Source organism: Halichondria panicea, chromosome 3 (genome assembly GCF_963675165.1).
Source record: "Halichondria panicea chromosome 3, odHalPani1.1, whole genome shotgun sequence".
Lineage (NCBI taxonomy): Eukaryota > Metazoa > Porifera > Demospongiae > Suberitida > Halichondriidae > Halichondria > Halichondria panicea.
This window is the reverse complement of record NC_087379.1, coordinates 7690135-7713123: the sequence shown is the minus strand read 5'-3', so window position 1 is coordinate 7713123 and position 22989 is coordinate 7690135. Positions and strand designations below refer to the sequence as shown.

The 22989-nt window shown below is 44.8% G+C and overlaps 8 protein-coding genes across 8 annotated transcripts; 3 read left to right on the top strand and 5 right to left on the bottom strand.

Annotated features, from left to right (window-relative positions):
• Positions 1–12: 12 nt before the first annotated feature.
• Positions 13–2931, bottom strand: LOC135334149 (caspase-3-like). Its single transcript, XM_064529217.1, has 9 exons — positions 2728–2931; positions 2329–2481; positions 2064–2129; positions 1767–1961; positions 1225–1382; positions 1006–1127; positions 896–956; positions 730–837; positions 13–482 (listed from the first exon to the last, which is right to left on the bottom strand). The coding sequence occupies exons 1-9, from the start codon at positions 2867–2869 to the stop codon at positions 147–149; spliced, it is 1341 nt and encodes a 446-aa protein (XP_064385287.1). The 5' UTR covers positions 2870–2931; the 3' UTR covers positions 13–146.
• A 19-nt stretch (positions 2932–2950) lies between these two features.
• On the top strand, positions 2951–4636 carry LOC135334157 (retinaldehyde-binding protein 1-like). Its single transcript, XM_064529230.1, has 5 exons — positions 2951–3106; positions 3193–3606; positions 3841–3951; positions 4219–4329; positions 4395–4636. Exons 1-5 carry the CDS (start codon positions 3035–3037, stop codon positions 4527–4529), a joined length of 843 nt encoding a protein of 280 aa, XP_064385300.1. The 5' UTR covers positions 2951–3034; the 3' UTR covers positions 4530–4636.
• LOC135334150 (uncharacterized) lies at positions 4604–6510 on the bottom strand. The gene is made up of 4 exons (XM_064529218.1): positions 6157–6510; positions 5982–6105; positions 5578–5743; positions 4604–5362 (listed from the first exon to the last, which is right to left on the bottom strand). The coding sequence occupies exons 1-4, from the start codon at positions 6440–6442 to the stop codon at positions 4667–4669; spliced, it is 1272 nt and encodes a 423-aa protein (XP_064385288.1). The 5' UTR covers positions 6443–6510; the 3' UTR covers positions 4604–4666.
• A 26-nt stretch (positions 6511–6536) lies between these two features.
• On the top strand, positions 6537–8997 carry LOC135334148 (YLP motif-containing protein 1-like). Its single transcript, XM_064529216.1, has 7 exons — positions 6537–6698; positions 6783–7039; positions 7163–7374; positions 7459–7748; positions 7800–8128; positions 8371–8496; positions 8674–8997. Exons 1-7 carry the CDS (start codon positions 6626–6628, stop codon positions 8755–8757), a joined length of 1371 nt encoding a protein of 456 aa, XP_064385286.1. The 5' UTR covers positions 6537–6625; the 3' UTR covers positions 8758–8997.
• Positions 8998–9004: 7 nt separating this feature from the next.
• On the bottom strand, positions 9005–14894 carry LOC135334134 (protein polyglycylase TTLL10-like). The gene is made up of 15 exons (XM_064529200.1): positions 14728–14894; positions 13546–13696; positions 13207–13322; positions 12873–12963; positions 12616–12805; positions 12150–12467; positions 11695–11907; positions 11555–11643; positions 10957–10997; positions 10601–10710; positions 10128–10347; positions 9791–9871; positions 9623–9739; positions 9464–9557; positions 9005–9194 (listed from the first exon to the last, which is right to left on the bottom strand). The coding sequence occupies exons 1-15, from the start codon at positions 14830–14832 to the stop codon at positions 9106–9108; spliced, it is 2025 nt and encodes a 674-aa protein (XP_064385270.1). The 5' UTR covers positions 14833–14894; the 3' UTR covers positions 9005–9105.
• A 431-nt stretch (positions 14895–15325) lies between these two features.
• LOC135334145 (GTPase-activating protein skywalker-like) lies at positions 15326–18143 on the bottom strand. Its single transcript, XM_064529214.1, has 8 exons — positions 17776–18143; positions 17391–17704; positions 16924–17046; positions 16768–16867; positions 16224–16557; positions 15937–16009; positions 15690–15868; positions 15326–15588 (listed from the first exon to the last, which is right to left on the bottom strand). Exons 1-8 carry the CDS (start codon positions 18128–18130, stop codon positions 15450–15452), a joined length of 1617 nt encoding a protein of 538 aa, XP_064385284.1. The 5' UTR covers positions 18131–18143; the 3' UTR covers positions 15326–15449.
• Positions 18144–20020, top strand: LOC135334156 (leucine-rich repeat-containing protein 23-like). Its single transcript, XM_064529229.1, has 9 exons — positions 18144–18271; positions 18383–18504; positions 18575–18626; positions 18734–18841; positions 18896–18989; positions 19104–19371; positions 19424–19500; positions 19577–19692; positions 19897–20020. The coding sequence occupies exons 1-9, from the start codon at positions 18206–18208 to the stop codon at positions 19954–19956; spliced, it is 963 nt and encodes a 320-aa protein (XP_064385299.1). The 5' UTR covers positions 18144–18205; the 3' UTR covers positions 19957–20020.
• On the bottom strand, positions 19958–22928 carry LOC135334133 (uncharacterized). The gene is made up of 10 exons (XM_064529199.1): positions 22422–22928; positions 22263–22368; positions 22108–22208; positions 21864–22025; positions 21618–21711; positions 21484–21562; positions 20994–21438; positions 20875–20932; positions 20391–20817; positions 19958–20276 (listed from the first exon to the last, which is right to left on the bottom strand). The coding sequence occupies exons 1-10, from the start codon at positions 22785–22787 to the stop codon at positions 20075–20077; spliced, it is 2040 nt and encodes a 679-aa protein (XP_064385269.1). The 5' UTR covers positions 22788–22928; the 3' UTR covers positions 19958–20074.
• Positions 22929–22989: the final 61 nt, after the last annotated feature.

Below are 22989 nucleotides of genomic sequence, written 5' to 3'. Positions count from 1 at the left end.
AATTATCGTGAACATGAGAACAACAATAATTATTATAATATTGCCAAAAGCATAATTTATTATGGCCAGCTAGCTTTATAAAACAAAATAAACTAGCAATAACAATGTGATCTACTATACGGTAATATAACTAGACAGTTCAAAGGTCAACGAAACGAGCCAGGCCTAAAGAACAGTTTGCGTGTGAGCATGGACACGGGGGCGGGTATCTGCTTGTTCCGACCTTTGGACTGGAACTCCTCGGCCACACGTCTGTTGACCTCTGTGAGTATATCCAGGAGGTGCTCCTTAGAGGACAGCTCCAGCACAGTGTCCACAAAAGCCTTGATGAACCACGAGCCATACTCGGAGTTTCTCCACGACACGTAGCCAGGGACAGTAGCATAGGCTAGGATGAAGTCAGCCTCAGCAGGGAGGGCACCACTGTACCCGCCTCCATCTGTCTCGTCCGCTCCCATCGCCGTGTCAACAATACGATCGTGCTGTGTGGAGAGAGAGGGTATACACTGCCATTATGGTAGCAGGCTGGTATATTCGATCTTATTTCGAGGGTATAAATGTTTGCGGTTTTCGCTGATTAAGCGTGCACTTATACCGACGAATTTAATATCACATGCATGCGTGTGCCAAAATGTTGCTAGTTCACCACAAAAATTAAATGGGCGAAAGTTTATACCATCGAAATATACCCGCTATGCGGTATTTATTTCAGACTACACAAGTACTGACCTGTTTCTCCACAATCTCCTTCATCTGATCCTCTGAGGGTTTTGTGCTCCCAGGCCCATCAGTCGTCTCTGACTCCACTCCATAATCAAACTTGCCACCACGGCACGCCTGTACGTCACATGACAGGAGATGGTGATCACATGACATACGTACATGCACCACTTACCTGAATGATGAACACCTTGGGTTTGCCGATGAGAGAGGGACAGTTGTTACCATCAAAATACCTGAGGAGGAATTATTACAATCTATAGTAAAATCAATTATCTGACTTACGATGTAAGCTCATCGACAGGAAGGAGGTCGCCATCTGTACTGTAGATTTTCCCGTTGATACCGTGAGAGAGAACAGCCACCATTAGACAGTCGAAATCACTGTGGTTGATATCGGCCGCATCCTGTGCGCGTATAGATGTATGTATACATTAAGTCACTGTTACAGTACACACACACACACACCCACACACCACACACACACACATGCTTCTATCTCACCCGGAGCTTTTTCTTCATGTCCCTGCCGCGGAGGTCATCATAACGATTGGTGTAGAACCCGAGATTAATGAACAGTTTAGTGAGGGCATCAGCATCTCGGTCTGTCCCCACTCGATCCTTCATACCACACGTGAAGTGCTTGTTGTTGATGACAATGCCTGCAACACAGAGCACACATTGGGTTAGAAAATACACAAAATAGAAAGAATATTGACAAAAGTGAAAATTGCAGTACAATCTACATGTTCATTGTACAGCTACTAAATGCAAGTTTTAGTTTTTAAATCGGACGTTCCTAACACAAGTTACGGACCATCAAAGTTAGCATCAAAAACAGGCCTGATTATGAAAAAAACACCCACTAATAGCCCACGCTTTTTTTCAAAATGGAACATTTGGGCCCGAAAGCAAGCGCTGATTTAAGCGCACCATATTGTAGCACTACCAAACAGCTACTAAATGCATATTTTAGCTTTGAAATTGGACAATCCTAACTCAAGTTACGGGCAGTCAAAGTTAGCCAGCTAAGAAGATAAGCTTACCTATTCCTCGTGGCTTAGAGCTCATCTTATAGACAGTTTTAGGGGCAGAATCAACTCCCTCTATTGGGGGAGGTAGTATCTGTGGGGGGTCTGAGGGGACGGATGATTGTTTGAATGGCCACTCCCCGTTGCCAAGGAACTCCTTCTCCATGGTAGCATCTACAGGAGCATGGGTTGTGGGGGAGTCTAGTGGACCTGTAACAGATGTAATATAAGGTATTGAATGCTAATAGGTACTTTCCTTCTGTTTCCTCTATGTAAACTGTGGGTTATTATAGTAACAACCACACACATTACCTTGTCCGGGTAGGGTGGGGGGAGGGGGTCCCCCAGCTGCCATCACCGGTACCTCCTCAGGCCATTCTGTACAACAATCAAAATTAAGTTAATTAGCTACTGCATAGTTGCATGAGGTATATTGGGTGAAAGAGTGGGGGGCATTGATACAACTGGACATATAAATGGGCAGTGCGTAGAAAGGGGGTACATACACACACACACACACACACACACACACACACACACACATACACACACACCAAGATTTACCTACAGTGCTTACCAGCGCGTATCTTAACGATGAGGCTTTGATGCACATCACCATCTGCCTTGAGACTAGCTATTAGAGCATCGAGACCATCAGGTCCACGTCGCTTCAGGGCAGTCAACACCTCCTCCACAGCATCAGAGTTAGTGCCCTTCTTTGCCGAAGTTTCTGGGGAGGGGGTGTGAGATTATGGTGATAACACAATGTGCAAACAAAACTGCTCGTTATTTAATAGCTAGTATATCAATGAAGTGTGTGTGTGCTGTACACACGCTGTATGATTGTACGTTTATGTCATTGTGTACATGTGGAGACATTGCTTGCACTATAGCTATGTCAGTGTTTCTGTGATTTTGGTGTGAACTGGGCCATGGGAAAAGAATAAAGCCAACTTTGTTGAGCTAAAGTTCTCACCTATCCTTTCCTTTTCATTCCAAGTCAGCATGTCTCTCCCGTACAGCTCATGGCGTATATCCGGGCTGAGGCCCTTCATGAGGGAGGGAGTTAGCCTCCTCAGAGCCTTCTCTGCAGTCTTCTCGCGCTCAGTCAAAGACATCTTACAACCTCTTGAACTTGTTGACCGGAAATCTTCAGCTTAGCTCAGCAGAAAAGGGGGGCGGGGCTTGTAAGTATTGTATTTAATAACAGGCTAGGCAGCAGTGATAGAGATAGAAGATCAACCACGAGCCACTGTCTTGACCTTTATATAACCACTGCCACCATGGCCTCTCAAGAGATGGACAACACAGACCCCTCAACTATATCTGGAGCCACTCTAGAGAAAGCTAAAAGGGTAAGTGAATAAATTGTCTGCATGGTTTAGTTAGTATACACAGTTTCAATGGCTGCTTTTGTTTATTATTTTACCTGTGTCTGCAGGAGTTGAATGAGGACCCTGGGAAGAGGGTAGAGCTCATACAAGAGCTGGGGAGACAAATCACGGAAGCTGAGGCTGCAACAGATGACCTCAAGTTTACACGCAAAGACAATAAATTTCTACTCTGTTTCCTGCGAGCTCGGAAGTTTGATGTGGAGAGAGCACTTCAGTTGTATATAAACTACCACAAGTATCGGGTCAAGTATGCACACCTCCTCACTGACTACAATGCCAAAAGCGTAGAGCATATTCTCAACTCTGGATTTTTTGGAGTACTGGACCAGCCATTGAATGATGGGTCCAAGTGTTTAGTGTTTTTACCAGGAAGATATGATATTCACAACATTCCTGTTAGCAGCTTGCTTAAAGCAGCCCTACTGGTAATGGACAAGCTGATAGAAGATGAAGAAACACAGGTATTGTGTGCGTTAGCAAGTTGTGTGTGTTAGCAGATTATTAATTGTGTGTGTGCAATTAACTGTCTCTACATATTAGGTGTCTATAGTGTGAATACTTTTGATGTGTGAAACTTGAATTCATATAAGGGCATGTTCATGACCTATCTTCCTCTACTGTATTCACATACACTGAGAATATGATGCCAAGTGTGTTGATGCACTAGCACTGACTGTGTCTGTGGTTTCCTGCAGGTTCATGGATTGTCACTGTTACAGGATCAGGAGGGAGTCTCCTTCAGTCATGTCATGACTCTAGTGGGAACTGAAGTTATGAGGAAAGCTATTCTTGTGGAAATGGTCCAGGTAATAACACCCACACACACCCTCACTCCACACACACCCCACACACACCCTCACTCCACACACTCCACACATACTCCACACACACTCCACACACAATCCCCCCTCACACACACACACACACACACACACACACACACACACACTCCACACACAATCCCCTCACACACACACACACACACACACACACACACACACACACACACACACACACACACACACACACACACACACTCCACACACACACACTCACAACCTAACTCTCTGCAGGATGCTTTCCCCGTGAGATTCAAGAGCTGTCACATGATTCGACAGCCCTGGTACTTCAGCTTTGTCTACACGCTCATAAAGCCGTTCCTGAAACAAAAGCTGCGAGACAGAGTAAGCTAATTAGACTGATCATGCGTACGGTTAATTGTTGATATTCATTTTTTGCATTCCTGCAGATTCAGCTACATGGTTGGGATGTGGAGGCCCTTCACGATCATGTTGACCCCAGTGACCTCCCCGAGGAATTCGGGGGAGAGCAACCACCTCTACCCACTGGAACACTCACTAAACTATTCCCAGGAGAACTGTAGTCATTTAATTTATGGAGCTGGTCTCTCATATTTTAATCATTTTTTAAGTTTTTAAACTTTTTTTTATGGTGTGTACGTGTACATTCTTGCTAACATGGAATTAAAATGTGATATACAAACGATGTAATGGATATTAATTAAGTGCTTAGAAAACAGTTCAATTCGTCCACAAGCTCAAGGAAGTTGTTGATATGATCCAGACCTCCCACTGGCTGCATCCGTGAGAGCTCCTCTGCCCAAATATGCATCTCTACTCTCAGCCGTGGTGTTAGACTCTCCCTTCCAAAGAAGAGCAGTGGCCTCATGTATGCATCTCTCAGGCCCCGTACAGAATAACCAGACTCTAGCCAGCACAACAGGTCAACAGTGTGCACATCTCTGTCCCTCACAGCGGTAGTCACCATCTCTCGATAGTTTGACAGCATCTTCTCCCAGTGACTGGAGACAAACTCACAAGACAATGTATGTGTCCCTTGCAAACAATCTGACATCACTGCCACCACGTCTCGTTGATCACACAGCGACTGACGAAGTATGTTCCTCTTCCAAGGCTCGTAACCAACTCCCTTCCTCTTAATGTATTTCTGCTCTCGAGCTTCGACCAGTTTGTCAATATCAGTCTCAGTGGCCAGCAGTACAGGTTCGTTGTTAGAGTCTAGGTATAACAGTCCAATCCCCTCAGGGCATTTTCTATAGGCCAGTAGCGTGACCCAGTGATTGGTTACACCGAGGATAAACACTACATAGTTCGTTTCTCCTCTCACGAATAAAGACACTGCATCTTGCACGACACGTATATGCTCCACTGAGTCTTGTAGCAGTCCATATGCATACTGTGGAGGGAAAAAACTATACCGTATTATTAGAATTTTTTTGCAAGCATCAAACATAATTATGTGAATTTTGTGAGGGTTGATCAATTCGCAATAAATAAATCGAAAAACCTAAATATACATGATCCTTGGCTCATTCGCAAAGGTTTTTCACCCAGAAAATATTCTAGTACGTAGTAATACGGTAATTCTAATCATCAAATGTCAATTCTCACCTGTAGTACAAACACCCTTCCCTGAGCAATGTCTGCCAGCTCAGTGTGGAGGAGGTATCGCAGATATGATCTCTCAATCTCCCCTGCACACACGTGTTCCCTCGTCCAGGGCCACCAGCTGTCAGCAGTCACTCGAGACAACAGCTGACCAATGCTGGTCCAATACCTGTGTTGATAAGAGTACTATGGTATCATATTACTAGAATGTTTTGCAAGTATCAAACATAATTATGCAAACTTTGCAAGGGTTGATTAATTCGCAACAATAAAATCGCAAAACCTAAGTAAATACACACGATCCTTGCCAAAACGCAATAGTTAGATGGCAAAGGGTAAACTTTTTTGCTTATTTGGAAGGTTTTTCACCTGAAAAATATTCTAGTAATACATGGTATGGCAAAAACCTTCTCCAGAAGTGTTCTCTGTGTGTGAGTTGTACGAGTGCTTGCTGAGCCGCGGCTTTGTCACCACTGGAGCACAGACCCAGTAGGGCAAGGGAGAAGTACAGAGCGTAGTGACCACAATAGCCTAGGAGGGGGGGGGGGTTATACCTAGAATGAATTGACGTTTAACGTTTACCTGATGCTTTTTGTTGCAAGGTCTTTATCTGACAGACCTCCACCCTGGTTCTAGTTGAAGTCCTCAGAGAGTAGGATTTGAGCAGCTCACAGAGCTCCCTGCTGAGTGTGCAGAGGTCCAACAGTGGGTGCTCTGTCTCCAGGGGGGGTGGATGTGGGGGGTAGCTTATCTTGGTCAGCTGTGTTTCCAGGGAGGGTGGCTGTGGGGGGTAACATATCCTGGTCAGCAGATCACTCAAGACCTCCTCAACTATCTCAGCAGCTTCTCCTTCACTCATGATGCTCATATTAATAGCTAGCTTATAAACAGCCAAGTCATGATGACTTGGCTTCACACCCCTCCTCAGGGGAATCCCCTTACAGCTTGTACGGGGATTTCCCCTCTGAAGCCTGCATAAACACAAAACTAGATGTGCCAGTCAGCAAATATAAAGTAAACTGAAAGCTCTATATTGAAAAGCTCTTCGCCAATGGAGGCTCCCCGACCCACCCCCAGGCAACGCGGAGCAACGGCTGACAGCATCCCAATAACACAATTGAAAGGTGAGGAGACAGTTAGCTGTAAATTAAACAATCATTTTCATCAGACTTTAGATCTCACTGCCATAATTTATTCCACCAATATAGTGAAGACACAGCCAGTCCCTCGCCCACGGCAACACACTACCTCTGGTGGACACCAAGACTCCATGACTGATGAAGAGGACATCTACACAGACAATTCCCCACTCAGCACCTCCCAACCAACATCACGGAAAGTGTCATGGGGCGACAATGCTAGCCATGTACAGGGATATAAGGGAGTACCACCACAATCGATAGGCTTTGCTCCAGCACATACACAGTCAGTACCTGTGGGGATGAACAACACACCATTAAACCGAGTGAGAATGTTATTTATTAATAATTATTAATTTTATTAATTTATACTAATTAGTAACTAATTACTTAAATTTGTTGTAGAATTATCACTAATAATCTATCATTCCCCAATACACACACACTAGAGGGAGGAGGAGCTTCGCCGGCGGGAAGAGCGCCTCGAGGAAAAGCGTAGTGATCAGGAGTTTATTCTAGCTAACAGGGAGAGGGAGGTACAACTCCGTGAGGACAGCGTGCACATGAGAGAGAAGGATATCAAACACCGCGAGTTTGACCTTATGAACTCTGACCCTACCCACGAACCCACAGGGGGAAAGCAGGCTGAACTGGTTGAAAGGTAAGAGAATGATTGTGTGTGTTTAGAAGGTCTATCGTAGATAATCAGTTATTTTTCAAAGGCTGTCTATCACATACCATATAGGGAGATGGCGCTGGATAACAGGGCGAGAGATCTGGAGCGGTGGTTAGAGGAACAGAGACAGCGACTGAATGCCTGGGAGGCTAAACTCAATCGCAGAGAAGCTGAACTAGATAGTGTCCGCTCCCCAGGTTACTCTCAGTATCCTCAACCATCCCAACAATACCAGCAGGGATTTTCTCCACAAGGGGGGCAATACTACCCCCCCCCACAGAGCTACCCCCCACCTCCTGGTCAGCGGAGGGAGTATGCATACACGCAGCCACAGCCAGCACAACCGTCATATGAATATGGTGAGAAAAAACTATTATTAATAAAACTTGTCTCAAACAAAATTTCTATAGCTCCCCAGATTCCTCCGAGTGTTGCTGCTGTTCCGCTACAAAGCCCCCCTGTACAGCTACCCCCTGCAATCATTCCCATAGCAACCACACAACCACCCCCTGCAATTGTTCCCATAGCAACCGCACAACCACCCCCTGTGGCCATTGTAGCACAACAGAAAGTATCACTAGACCTAGAGCTAGCCACCATGCTCCAGAGAGACCTCTCAATGGGGGCAAAGGCTCAGATTGATGAGGATGCTGAGATGGCCAGGTTGCTTCAAGAGGAGGAGGACAGAGAACATCGCATGAAGGTGGAGATGGACACACAACTAGCCCTCATGATGCAGGTCAGGTCCAGTGTGGTGTCTAATAAAGGGCATTAGAATTTTCTTTCTAATTGGTACAAAAATTATGAAAATAAGATTGCATTTCATTTAGAGCGGTGGCCATATTCAAGATATAATTATAGGACACATAATTTAGACTGTTCAGTTTGGTGCTAAGATTAGAGCGAGGTCTTTATATTGGACTGTGTATGGTACATGTGCGTGTATGTGTTCACACTGATACATTTGTGTTGTTGTTGTAGAGAGATGAGTTGCCACTTACTGAGGACCTCACAGCTCAGGGAGGTGGTGGTGGGGGGCAGAGCAGCTCAGCACAGGAAGCCATTCAGAAGAGACTAGAGGAGGAGCTGGCTCACAAGAGAGAGTTGGTGAGACACACTTCACACACCACACAACACCACCCACCTCACACACAACACCACCCACACCTCACACACACACACACCACACACCTCACACACACACACACACCTCACACACAACACCACCCACACCTCACATACCACCCACACCACACACCCTCACACACACACCACACACACTAGGAGGAGCAGTCTCGACGACTTGCACAGGAGCTGCAGGGACAGGAGGCTGAACCCATCCCCTCAAGGAACGACCTCAACTCTTAGCTCGAGTACTTCGTTATATTAAAGCAGCTACAGCAATTTATCAGGCACATTTTGTACAAGTCATAACTATATAATTATAGACCAGTATAATTATGTTTCATTTGTTATTTTTTGGTTTCCCTGACGTAATTAGTTTAATTTAAATTACATTCATATGTACGTGTTTATATTATATTATATATCCCATCCATTGACAGACTTTTTTTGTATGTATCAATATTTTTATGGTGACGTGAAGAAGTTGACATTCAAAATTCCAAAAATGTAATAAAATAATGTAATGGTGCTAAAAACATGATGAAGGGCCGGGATTGAGGGATATACGTGTCAACATAATTATTATGCAGTTTAGTTGATGCGTGTAAAATGTTTGAGTGATGTCAGAGGCAGCATCGGCTTGTCCCTGCGATTCTTGTCAAATACTTCAATAGCAATATCTGTGTGTGTGGGTGTGTGTGGTGTGGTGTGGGTGGTGTGGTGTGGTGTGTGTGTGTGTGTGTGTGTGTGGGGGAGGGGGAGTCAGTGATAATAGCAGTGTGTGTGTGTGGGGGGGAGTCAGTGATAATAGCAGTGTGTGTGTGTGTGGGGGGGGGAGTCAGTGATAATAGCAGTGTGTGTGTGGGGGGGGGGGAGTCAGTGATAATAGCAGTGTGTGTGTGTGTGGGGGGGGGAGTCAGTGATAATAGCAGTGTGTGTGTGGTGTCACCTAGTGTCTCTGAGACCACGCTGGGGGAGAGGGTGGCCAGTGTACCACAGTTAGTGTGGAGGGCAGGGTTCACATTGATCTCAATCAGCCATACCTGTTGTACACGGTGTGTGTGTGGTGTGTGTGGTGTGTGTGGTGTGTATGGTGTGTGTGCCTTACGTTGAGTTCTGTGTCTAGCATAAAGTCGAACCCGAGGAGATCAAAGTGTCCATTGGTGGGACTCAGCTTGTGCTTCACACTGTGATAGCAAGTGGTCATGATGGATATCATCCGTCGCTGCATAAGAACTGTAATACATCCACTAAACAAACCACCATACACACATACCTTGAGTGTACTTTGCACCCAATCAGCGGGCAGGTCATGCTCAGTGCTTAGAGTGTCCTGAAACTTGTCGAAATCCCACACCTAATAAAGTTAAAAGTCACACACAAAGTCAGTAAATAATATTCACACAATACAGTAACCGTATAGCGGGTATATTTCGAGGGTATAAAATGTTCGCAGTTTTTGCTAATCAAGCATGTACTGCGAACATTATTTTATAGCCACGAATTTAATATTACATGCACGCATGCTGCAAAAGGTTGCTTTTCCGCAAACTTTATTCCGCGAAAGTTTATACTCTCAAAATATACCTGCTATACGGTAATAGCGCACTTACAGTGTCCTCCTTGACCTCTGCATACATAGGGAGCTTCTTCTGCTGGTATTGGTTAGTAAGGTGGACTGAGAGACTCTCAGAGCTCAGCTGGTAGGGCTCACAACATAACCTCACGTAGCCTTCTCTGTAGAGCACCACGAAGGGTCGAGCTCCCAGCAGAAGCATGTACACACGGATGTCAAACTTGCGCCCATCCAACAACAGAGGATTGGAGATATACCTGCATTGAGAGATGGGAACTGGCTAGATGGATGGAGACTCTTAATGGCTACTTCTGATATAAAGGCCAGGTCCCAAATGATCAGTATTGTATACAAAACAACCCCTTCACAAAGGCCACTTTTGTATAAAGGCCAAAACTATACTCCCCAATAGGTGTCTGTTATAGAGAATGGTTCCACTGAATATAACTGTAGATGGATTACCTAGTATGTCAGCTGATAGCTAGTGGGTGGCGGCTATGAGGAGCTGACCTTTGAACTATCCTCGGGGTGGGTCTGGCCGTTGGTTTGCAGTGTGTCTTGTCCCACTCGAGCTTCTCCATCACCTCTGATAGCTGGCGGACCAGGAAGATACCCTTACCCTGGAAGGACACTGATTATAGCACACGTACGTACACTGCAAAAACACATCAAGTCTTGTGGGATTCTCTAACATAAAGCCATGTGGGATTCTCTAACATCAAGTCATGTGGGATTCTCTAACATCAAGTCATGTGGGATTCTCTAACATCAAGTCATGTGGGATTCTCTAGTGTTCAAAGGCTTAAGCACATATAAAGTTTGGCTGCTGAAAAAAAGTCAGTTGGAGTGTGTACAACAGTAGGTACCTGGTTAGCTCCAGTGGGCTTACAGATCCACAGCTCTCCTTCTGTATAATAATTTCAACAATTTTCGTTGGTCCAATCACATTAATTTAATGATTTTTTCTGAAAGCTTAGAGAGAGGCCTTTCAGATGAAGGTATTTTTGTAAGCTTTCAAACATTTTTGACATAGGATCAACTTTACTCAAGTTATGGCTGTTGAAAGATGTTCAACTACGTACACCCCCACCCCCTCTGTTGAATCTCTTTCAGCTGCCATAACTTAAATTCTATGGATCCAGTGTCAAATATTTTAGGATTTTCTGAAAGCTTAGAAAAATATCTTTTAAATGGTACCATCAAAGTTCATATTTGAGAGATAAAAATACTTGCCAATTTAGCCGTACCATGGATTATAGCCCATAGTCCGAGGCCGAAAATGACAAATTAGGGCCCGGACGAAATTTTGGATTGAAACACACCATTTGAAAGGTATTTTTCTAAGCTTTCAGAAAATCACAAAATTTTTGACATTGGATCAACAAAAATCAGGACAACCAGGACACTCCAGTACAATATTCAATGTCCTAACGATTACGTGCTGACATACATGAAGGGACTCACCAGTGAAGCAGCTGAGGAACTCCTCCAGCTCTGTCTTTACATCCAGTCGATAGGTGAGGGGGAAGAACAGGTCCAGCCTAATGGGGGGTCTACAGGCCAGGGGGCAAAGGTCAATACCACACAAAATTCAGACTCTGTACCTGTGTATCTTGCAGTACGATCTTAGGCTCTCGAGTAGACCAATCTTGGTAGTGAGGACGCCAATGTTAGGGAAATGGTTGACAACCTGTTCCCCTTCTTTGAAGAGTTTGTAGTCGATATGACCTTTGAGCTCTGTCCACTTGAGAGTGAAGGTTGTGGAGGTCTTATCCTCACAGCGTACCCACCCCCTGTCAGTCAGAGCACTCTCAACCCTACACACACAGGGGGGGGCATGAGAGGACTATACAGTAGGCAATCATAACTTACAAGGGGGGAGTACAGCCTATTACTGAACAGATAGAATACAAGGGGGAGTACAGCCTGTTACTAGCCTCGGTCCCAGGCCAATTTTTTGTTGTTGTAAATAGATTGGAAGGGGAAAAATACTCTTTTCGACCTAGTGTTCAATTTTAGAGAAAAGTCGGGCTGGGAACGAGGCTAGCCCGTTACTTACAGTGATGATGCATTCCCTCCACAAGTGAGGAATGTCCTGGCCAGCCCAGCAGCTGATGGAGTAGTGGACACCATAGCTCGGGAGGGATTGACTTTCTTTGCTTTCTTAATATGAGTGGTAATTTGGGGGTCTTGGCTAGTTGTATTGGCAGCTACAGGCCCACCCTCCTCCAGTGAGTCCGTATCGTCCTCACAAGGCTCACCACTGTCACACTCCTCACCATCATCACAACTATCACACGCCTCCTCGCTCAATGCAAATATCGACTTCTTGGTGGGATCAAACTTTCTGATCTTCCACGAATGCTCTGAGCACATACTGCAAAGGAAGTAAGTTACACACGAGTACATAGTACACACACACACACACACACACACATACACACACACACACATACACACACACACACACACACACACACACACACACACACACACACACACACACACACACAGAGTTTAGCTACCTTTCACAGATCCCCTTGAGCCAAGTGTCTATAGACTTGAAATGGTAGGTCATGGAGTGGTACGATTTGGACACAAACTGATATGAGTCATGAACCTCCACAAAGCGTTTCTGCCAGCGAGCACCTAAACACGTGTGCCCCTCCCCCAGCCATATCTCCACATGCACCATATTGTGACGCTGCTGCTTGGCTGTACACACACAGACAGAGTGGTTTTTAAACTTGTGCATGTACATGTACAATCATGTATAAAGTACCTCTCTCCTTGCAGTAAACTCCAGACACAAACACTAGGTCTCCTGGTTTCATCTCTTCCGGTCCCGACAGGTTTATAGGGAGAGTGTCAAACTATAGAACAGATGGATTATTGATGAATGATTTATAAAGAATAGAATTATAAAAGTAGAGGAAAACAATTCCTTACACGCGCAATTATAAGTTTGAGAAGCACTTGAATGATAATGATGATCTATGCCTGGCCCCCCCTCCCACTCATCTGCGTATGTTGGGACAATCACTAATTTGTAGTTATGATGTTAAATCTAACGGATTTAGGCAACGACCCTCGAGATATAATTATGTATGTCTCACCATGTAGGCCTGGTTCCATCGCCCTATGGTAAATCCAAACTCTTCCTTAAGGTCGAGCAATACTTGCCTCACTAGTCCACAGCAGTCCAGGAACAGTGGCGCATTATGCGTGGGCGCTATGTGGGGGGTCATGAGTCACATGACTACAGTACACACATGCACCAATGTGTGGGGGCTATGTGGGGGGTCATATGTCACATGACTACAGTACACACACCAATGTGTGGGGGCTATGTGGGGGGTACATAGGTCACATGACTACAGTACACACACCAATATGTGGGGGCTATGTGGGGGGTTCATAGGTCACATGACTACAGTGCATACACCCACACTTACAGTCTGGAGTGTGGTATCGCTTGGCGTATGGTATGCCCATGTATGACTTGGCTCTCTCAAGGAACTTGCTCCTCAGTGCAGTCATACGCTCAGGGTCTGCTCTAGAGTCCATTGACAGCTGCTCCTGGCGTTGACGCTCACGCAACTCATCCTGCAAGACACAAAGTTATCTACTAAATGACAAATTATGGCCCCGAGAAAATTTGGATTGGACCACATCATTTGAAAGATCTCTTCTAAGCTTTCAGAAAATCATAACATGTTTGACATTGGATCATCATGTTCAACTACACCCCCACCCTCTCCGTTGAATCTCTTTCAGCTGCCATAACTTGAATTCTGTGGGGTCCAAAGTCAACATTTTAGGATTTTCCAAAAGCTTAGAAAAATGCCTTTTAGATGGTATCATCAAAGTTCATATTTGGGAGATAAAAGTATTTGCCAATTTAGCCGTACCATAGATTATAGCCCATGGTCCGAAGCCGAAAAATCACAAATTAGGGCTGGGACGAAATTTTTGATTGAAACACACCATTTGAAAGGTATTTTTCCAAGCTTTCAGAAAATCACAAAATTTTGGACATTGGATCAACGGTATTAAAGTTATGGCTGTTGAAAGATGTTCAACTATTGTACGTGGCTGTATTCCGAGAAAACCCATGCTTGGCCTAACCAAATTGTAGGAATTTGGCCTGTTTTAAGACTAACTTTGAGTCGTCATAACTTGAGTTTCGATAGAGTACCAGCGCAATTATAAATGCATTTTGTAGCCCTTTATAATGTCTATCTAATGGTGTGATTAAATCAGTGATAACCTAGAAATAGAAAAAGTTATGTTCTCTGAGAAAAGCCGTTGTGGAACCGAATTGTAGTAATTTGGCCTGTTTTAAGACTAACTTTGAGTCGTCATAACTTGAGTTTCGATAGAGTACCAGCGCAATTATAAATGCATTTTATAGCTCTTTGTAATGTCTATCTAATGGTGTGTTTAAATCAGTGATAACCTAGAGATTGAAGAAAAGCCATGGCGGAATCAAATCGTAGGAATTTGGCCTGTAATATTTCTAACTCGTCATAACTTGAGTTTTTGATAGTGAGGTATTGCATATTAAAAAGGTCTAAGTTTTCCAGTAAGGTTCTCTCACTGTGTGTAGTGTGTGGCAGATCTACTGTAAAGCTCACCTGTCTCTTGTTCCTGTACTGTTGGAAGGCACCCTGTAGACTCACTGCCTCCTCCTTGTTGCTCCCCTGGGCCGTGGCAGAGACATCAAAGGTAGTAGTCGCCATGTGCTTGCTTGCTTACTTGTGGAGCACCTCACACGCCCACTTTGTAGGGGTTGCTATAGTAAAAAGGGGGTGGATCTGGTCAGTTTAAATTGTGCTGAGTCTACAAATCCTTGAAAGAGAGCAGCTTTCAAACTCACAAAAAAGAGAAGTTCTGTGTATAATTCACGATGGGAGGAACACAAAGTAGCGTGCAGACGACTCCTACAGTTTCAAGCAACAAGCAGACGGCTTTTGATCCAAGATCTCCCTCCAATGCCATCCAGCGAACTCCAATGAGAGAGTCTGCTGTACCAGAGGATCCTCGATCACCATCAGAGCAGATCGATCGAACACCACTACAGCTGGAGGAAAATAAGAAGGACAAGAAGCTCAACACAATCAAGAAAGTATTGGACTATGATAATACGGATGATTCTAGAATGCCACTTGGGAGTAGAAATGTTTAAAAAACGTTTAGTACGTATTTAGTAACTAATACCGGTGTTGTGTACCATTTTGTCATTTTGAATGTTCAATGTTTTTTGTCAGTTCCATTTGTTATTCGTAAAAAAACATTAGTAAAAGAGCATGGAAACAATAAAAGAACACACACACACACATAATTATAGTGCAGCAAGCTAGGAGCAGTCATAGACCTCGACTGCTGCACATGCAAACTGAGTGTCATTAGTTCCAGTGAGGGGCTGATTCTTAAAGGCCAAACACGTCCTACTCTCGCCAACATTGAGCTCTGCATCAACCCACAGACCAAAGAACCTGCAAACCACAAAATCAATAAAAATAATAATGCTCCTAGTACACAGAAAGAAATGGAGAGACAATTGGGAATAGTGGGTAAAGATAAAAGATACTCTTACCCTCCTCCTGATCCAACGAGGAACTCTTGGTCATTCCCTCGTAGGATGAGGTCAGTCTCCCCTGTCCACCGATACACCACGGGGGCCGGGGTTAACGAGAACAGGTAGGTCTCACCATTACCAAAGAACTGGGTTCCATGCCTTTCCCTCAACTCAGTCGAAATAAAGGAGCCAAACAACTGCAGAAATTACACTGTTCAAACAGGCACACACTTAGATCACCAGCATAGCTGTGGCATGCTAATACCTGATCTTTGGTGGTGCGTATAACGAGTAGAATTGTTGGCAAGTCCTCACATTTACGATAGAGTGTATGCAGGCTGTGTGTGTGTGTGTGTGTGTGTGTGTGTGTGTGTGTGTGTGTGTGTGTGTGTGTGTGTGTGGAGGGTGAGTGTGTGTGTGTGTGTGTGTGTGTGTGGAGGGTGAGTGTGTGTGTGTGTGTGTGTGTGTGTGTGTGTGTGGAGGGTGAGTGTGTGTGTGTGTGTGTGTGTGTGTGTGTGGAGGGTGAGTGTAATACAGACACACATTACTTACTTGTAACCATCTCTTGATGCTCTGAACATACACACTGGGTTCTCACTCGTCACCCAGTCAGGAAGCCACTCCCACACCTGTGTCCATAGCTCACTGGTTGTCAGTATCTCGCTGGAGAGGTCAGGGGTCACATGTCGTCTATATATAGGAGGGGGTGATAAAGAATCGTCAGGTCCATCAGTGGTTGTGAGCCCTTGTGAGCGTACCCAGCGAGTGAGAATGGGGGTCCATGGCAAGCGTTGAATAGTCATTGCATCATGGAACCACTGAGCTTTCTGGGCAATCGAGAGTTGACAGAGAAGCTCCTGCACACAAGTCTCCACATCAGAACCAGCTGTGGAGGATAATATAATCATTACCTTTGGCGGGTCATTAATTTCTGCTATTTCTGTAAAATCGCACAAAATTTATGTGTACCCGCATTGGAAAATGCAACGAATCTCTCCCAATTACAAACGTCATTAATTTACTGAGCTAAACTTATAGCTACATGTACATGTGAAAATATGTCACCTTAAGGTATTAGAGCTAGGAGAACTCGTACCTGCTGATTGTGCAAGACTGGTGTAGAGCTTGATTGCTGATATGGCAAGGCGGTAGAAGATCTTAGGGCCCTCTACAATGTACATATCCACCACACGAACCTGGCAAATCGAGAAACAAGTACATGAGCACACATTAATAATTATGACTGACTCACAGTGACCCAGAATGGTTGCTTGTAGAATGGCCAGAGGTACCAGTGTTTGAGTAATTTTCTTAGGAAGGTGTCTTGACTCATGGAGGGTGGCTTCAGGCGCTCCAACACCACCAGGGAGTGCTTCTGTGGGATAGGATGGTGCCAAAACATACAATTATCAACAACGCTCTTATATGGACAAATTAAGGTTGAACAAAGCATAACGTTACTACCACACAGTTGACTGTACACCAAAACAGACTACAGTAAAGCAGGTAATTTTCGTGGGATAAACATTCGTTATTTTCATGGGTAAGCTGACATCCACAAAAACCTAGGCGTGGTTTTTAACCGACGCATGCAATGCAGTGCAGGCAATGAAGTCAAACGAACTTTTATTCACGAAAATCACCGTAAACGAATTTTACTCCACACACATTACCCGCTGTTAGGGTAGTACGGTATTATGCACACTGCTTGCAACTCACAGCGTGTGTGAGTAGTAGGTGATGTAGTGTGGAGACGGAGGCGGCTAGCTGGGACTGTCCCTGATCCAACCATGCTGTCCGAGACATGAGGTGAGTGAGCATCGCAAACACTTCCCATTCGTCAATAAAGTGGAGCATAATCGTGGCCAGGACGGGCACCAGAGGACAAAGGTTGATAGTACCGTGTCGAGAATAGTAGAGGGCTGATAAAACTCTCTCAATGGCCGGAGAAAAAGAGGGCTTCTTCATGTGATATAACGGGAGGAGATCAAGGTCAAAGGGCACACCAAATGAGCGGTTTTCAACCTCCATATCTGTGATGGACGTATGTACAGACGGCAATTTTAATAACAGTGTTTGTAAAAAATTATTATTTTTGTCTTACCGTCGACAGGTTCTCCGAATGCTTTGGCAAATAGTACAGAGTCTGTATCAACAACTCCAATCACTCCCAGCCACATCTCCTTCCTCATCTCAGGCTCTACTCCATAACGAACGTGCTGCTTCAACTGGTCTCTGTTCAGGGCTGCCCTCCTCCAGTTGGACGGTGTTAGAGGTGTCTTTGAGAATAGTGTGATCTGCGCTATCTTCCTGGCCTCTTTGTAGTCTTGCCTCTCAGTGAATCCGGGTAGCGCCGCGTTCTTGGTGTCCACCAGAGGAGAGAAACACTCGCGGAGATGGTGGACTTCAGCCATTGCCGAAGTACGTACACTCACTAGCACTAGCTGTATGCGGTGCATGGGTTAAGATCGTTTTTAGCTGCACTACTTTCGAGGCAGAATTTTCTTGTTGTTATAGCAACCTTTGATGTAAAGATGTCTGAAGAGGAGTTCAGGGACTTTGATGAAGAGTTATCAGAGGGGGATCCGGAAGAGGGGGAGGTAGGTACACACTGTGTGTGACTGTGTGTCCTGTGTGTGTGCTTATGATTATCATGCGTTCTGCTGCTTGCAATTATTTGCAAATTAATTTTACAATAATTCCCCATACAGGGTGAGGTAGAGGTTGTGGAGCAAGAGCTAACCAAGGAGTTGGCTGGTGAGTGTCTCTCACTGCTCAGTAGGACTGGCAATGGACTCAGTCATGCTTACGTCCGACTGGACCTCAAAAACAGGTAGCTAGCTATCGCATAGCGTAGTCAGTTTTAGGTATCATCATTATTTGTTATAATTATTCTTTCACAGGAAATTGACTGATATAGCAGCCATCCAGTCCTTTGTACATGTTCGCTATGTGGTGAGTGTATCCATACCCAATACCCCATACCCCATACCAATCCAATACCCCATACCCCATACCAATCCAATACCCAATACCCCAATACCCTCTCTGCCTGTGCGTAGGATGTGTCTGGCAACTACCTTGAAGACATTAGTCCACTGGGAGAGCTCCCTCAACTGCTCACACTACATGCTGACAACAACAGACTAGCAACTATTAATCTGAAAGAGGTATATACCAGCATAGCTAACATTACACAAATATTGACCTATATATTTATACAGCTACAATACTTGCAAGTGGCCAGTTTTGCCCAGAACAAGCTGACCACTACAGAAGGCCTTTCCCAACCAATGTTGGACAGACTCAATCTATCCTGTAAGCACTCCACACACTCCACACACACACACACACTAACCACCCCGCCCCCTCCACACACTCCACACACTCCATACACTAACCACACACACTCACCACCCCACCCCCTCCAAGCTAACCAGATCACTGAGTTATCAGGACTCACTGAAACACAGCTCCCTTGTCTCACTTCCCTGGACCTCCACGGGAACAAGCTCACGTCCACCATTGGCATTCACCTGCCCTCACTCCAGAAGCTCTACCTTGCCTCCAACACTCTCACTAAACTAGAGGGTCTTGAAGGACTGAGGCAGCTCACCACACTGCATGTACGGGAGAACCAGATCACCACTCTCGATGGGTTTGCACCAAGCATGGAAGGATTGCAATACTTAAATCTGAGGTACTGATTCTGTAGACTGTGTGTATGCTATTGTATTGTATTATTGCTGTAGAGGTAATGCAGTGGAAGTATTGTCAGAGCTCACTAAACTTCAGTGTCTACCATTCCTTAGAGGGCTGGTTTTAGCAGGTGAACCTCCCCTCACACACCCCCACACCCTCACACACACCACACACACACTCCCCCCCTCACACACACACTCCAGAATGCCCACTGTGTGAGCTGGATGAATACCGAGTGGAGGTACTGATTCTCTTGAGAGGACTTGAGAGACTGGACAAAGATGAGTACACCGAGGACGAGAGAGCTGATGCTGAGGAGGTCTGTCTGGTATAATAAGTATATAGAGTGCTTATAACTTCTGTTGGGAGCTTCCAATTTTATATCCTAGGAGATGCATAGCTGTTTTGTAGTGTCACAAGAACTAAATAAACATGGCCTTCCGTTGTAACAGTATAACTATATAGCTACCTCTTTGGATTATCACTGTGCTTTGCTTTGATATCATTTTTTTACTTTCTGTAGTTGTCAAAACAACGAGCAGAAGAAGAAGCCCCAGAAAACGAGACAGTTGAACACACTTAACTTGTTTACCATGTTTTATTAACCCATTTGAATAATTATTGTGTCAAAAATATTATAAAATGAATGGAATTTGGTTACAATACCAATTATTATAAGACACGTACATTATAATTATAGTTCAGTTCTTGGGTCTGTGTAGATACCTCAAGCTGAGGTAGGCAAGATAACGTGTGAAGAGAGCAATACCAATGAGGATGAGGATATTAGCATATAGTGGTGTATCCACTCCGAGGCCGTCCAGAATGTCCGTCCCTGAGATGGTGGCATTCCCAGTGCCAGTGGAGTTACTACACACTGCATACTCTGACATCTCAGCACAACTGTATGAATATAAAAACATCACTAAGCACACACACACACATCACTAAACACACCCACACCACTAAACACACACACATCACACTAAACACACACACACACACACCACTCTCTACCTGTATTGAACATCGGGTGGGAAGCTGAACTGGAGACAAGCTCTGTAACTATATGTGATGAAGGAAGTATATTTACTCCATTGCAGCCAAAACGGTAGATTTTCGGCAAAAAAACCTCCCACGAGCATAAAGGTCAGCATCAACACAGATCCATAGAGTATAATGTTCTTTAGGTTCAAAAAAGAGGCTGATAAAAACAGACCAATGGATTGTCCCACCAGAGATGTTACAATGTAGGTCAGCCACATTCCAAAGAATCCATATGCTGTATTGTTAAGCCCGATAATAAAGTGACAGATGAAATGAAAGAGTGTTGGATGTAGAAACAGCAGAGGCAGCTCACTGACAAGCTTGGCCATGAAGTAAGCTGATAGGTGGTATGTGCCACTGGAACGTTCTTTGGTAACCACTGGGTGGTCACTGGGAACTGTAGTGGAGGGGGAGAGGGTGATACACTAGTGGAGCCACAAACTTATTCACTTACATTCGAAAGCGACTGAAAAAGTAGCATTGAATCCCCAAAAGGTAATTGAGAAGAAAAGCTGTTTGTAGAAGCACAACACAATCATAATACGCTGACTCTTGGCTAGTAACTCAGCTTACAAAAGCGTAGGCATCAGCGATGCTCTCCTCTGCTTTGGGCACTTGAAACCATACGAGTGCACAAGCGATGGCCAGGAACACAGACTGTGTGAAGTTGAGGAATGACAGAGTGTTGTGTCGTGACTCTCTGAATGTGCGTACAAGGAGTACCAGGAACTGCCAGTACCATCGAGTGGCCCACTTGCGGTCCTGGGGGATGTGTCTCCCCTCCCCCTCGTTACTGTGGGTGGATACAGTCTCACTACTGTTGTCCGGGGGACCCGAGGTGTTGTCTGGAGGGCTTGAGGGATTATCAACTTTCTCCAGACTCAGAGGGTTAATGGCAGACACTGTGGGTGAGCGTGGTAGTTGAGGACTTGATGTATAGTCTTCAATAGGTACAAGTTCATCAATTGCTGGTGGGAGAGGCTGGGGGGAGCGACTGAACAGCTTCTGCCACCACTTCCTGTGAGAGAATAAATACAAATACAGAGCAGTTGGATGTGCTCACTTGATGACTGGCCTCTCCTCTTGTTTAGGGTCCTCTCCAATGAGCACCTTGCGACTACTGTCCACACTCACCAACTCAACTGCATGGGAAATAACAATCATAAGCAATTGTTCAATGAGATGGGATATACTCACGAAGATAGTCAGCAGGGTTGTAATGCATGGTACACCTCAGTCCTACACTGGCTACATAGTCCATGGCTTCTGAGGCTGCTCCAAAATAGGCGACCTGTAATTTAAAATTTTGTATTGCGAAGGAATGGTGCAATGCCCCACAAAACCACAATATTAATTTTAGCCTATAATGATTACAAATGAATGGTGCAATGCCCCATAAAACCACAAATAAGTTTTCCAACACAATGTGATATGGTGCAATACCTTTCCCTTGGCCATGATGAGTATTCCATCAAACATGTGGAACAGTTGTGAGGAAGGTTGATGGATGGAGGTGATGACAGTCTTGTTGTCCTCCCTTGCCACACTCACTAGGGTCTCCAACAGACTCAGAGCACTGCTGCTGTCTAGACCTGACGTGGGCTCCTGCATGAGGAAAAAAGGATGTTTACACAATACACGAAATACTACATAATATTCTACAGTACACAATCTCCTAATAACTTACATCCAGTAGCAGTAGGTGTGGGTCAGTGAGCAGCTCACAGCCAATGTTGGTTCTCTTCTTCTCTCCTCCTGACAAACCCCTCGCCAGTGGATTGCCAATAACTGCACACAACATTAGATTGTACTATTATAAATATAGTTGACAATATTTCTTACTTGTGCTAGCACAGTCCTCCAGATGAAGTGTTTTGATGATCTCCTCCACTTTGTTGAGTTTCTCTCTGAAGCTGTACTCTCGTGGTAGTCTCAGCAACGCAGAATACTGCACACACACAAGTTCATTATAGGGCACAGCACTATAGTACACATACTCACGGTGATGGTTTCTCTGAGGGTGAGGTTAGGGAAAAATACGTCAGACTGGAGTACATAGCTGGTCTTCCTTCTGTTCTTTTTGGTGAGATTTCGTCCATTGAGTGATATCAAGCCAGAGCTCTTCTTGACCTGACCAGCCAGAGTGTTGAGCAATGTCGTCTTGCCAGAACCAGACGGCCCAAGAATGGCCAGCACAGCTCCTGGTCGGGCATGACCTGACACACTCCACAGTATTCTCTTGGTGGCCACATCCACACAAATGTCCTTGAACACTACGCCCTGTGCAGAGGTGTCAACTACAGGGCTAGGGGACACCTTCTGAGCAGATGATACTTCTGTGGACTTTGGGTGGCTCTGATCTCCCATAATTTATTGTGATTGTGAGTTGTTATATTCTAAACTACCGGTAGCTAGCTAGCTGCTATATAGAGCATGCAGCAGAGATGCAGAGATGAATTGATTGGTGACTTGCAGGTGGATGGTGCAATTGTCATGCATTGAGACACGCCCATTCTTGGATGAAAAACCACATCTTTAGTAGGTGGAGCCAGTCTGAATTCTGCTGTGT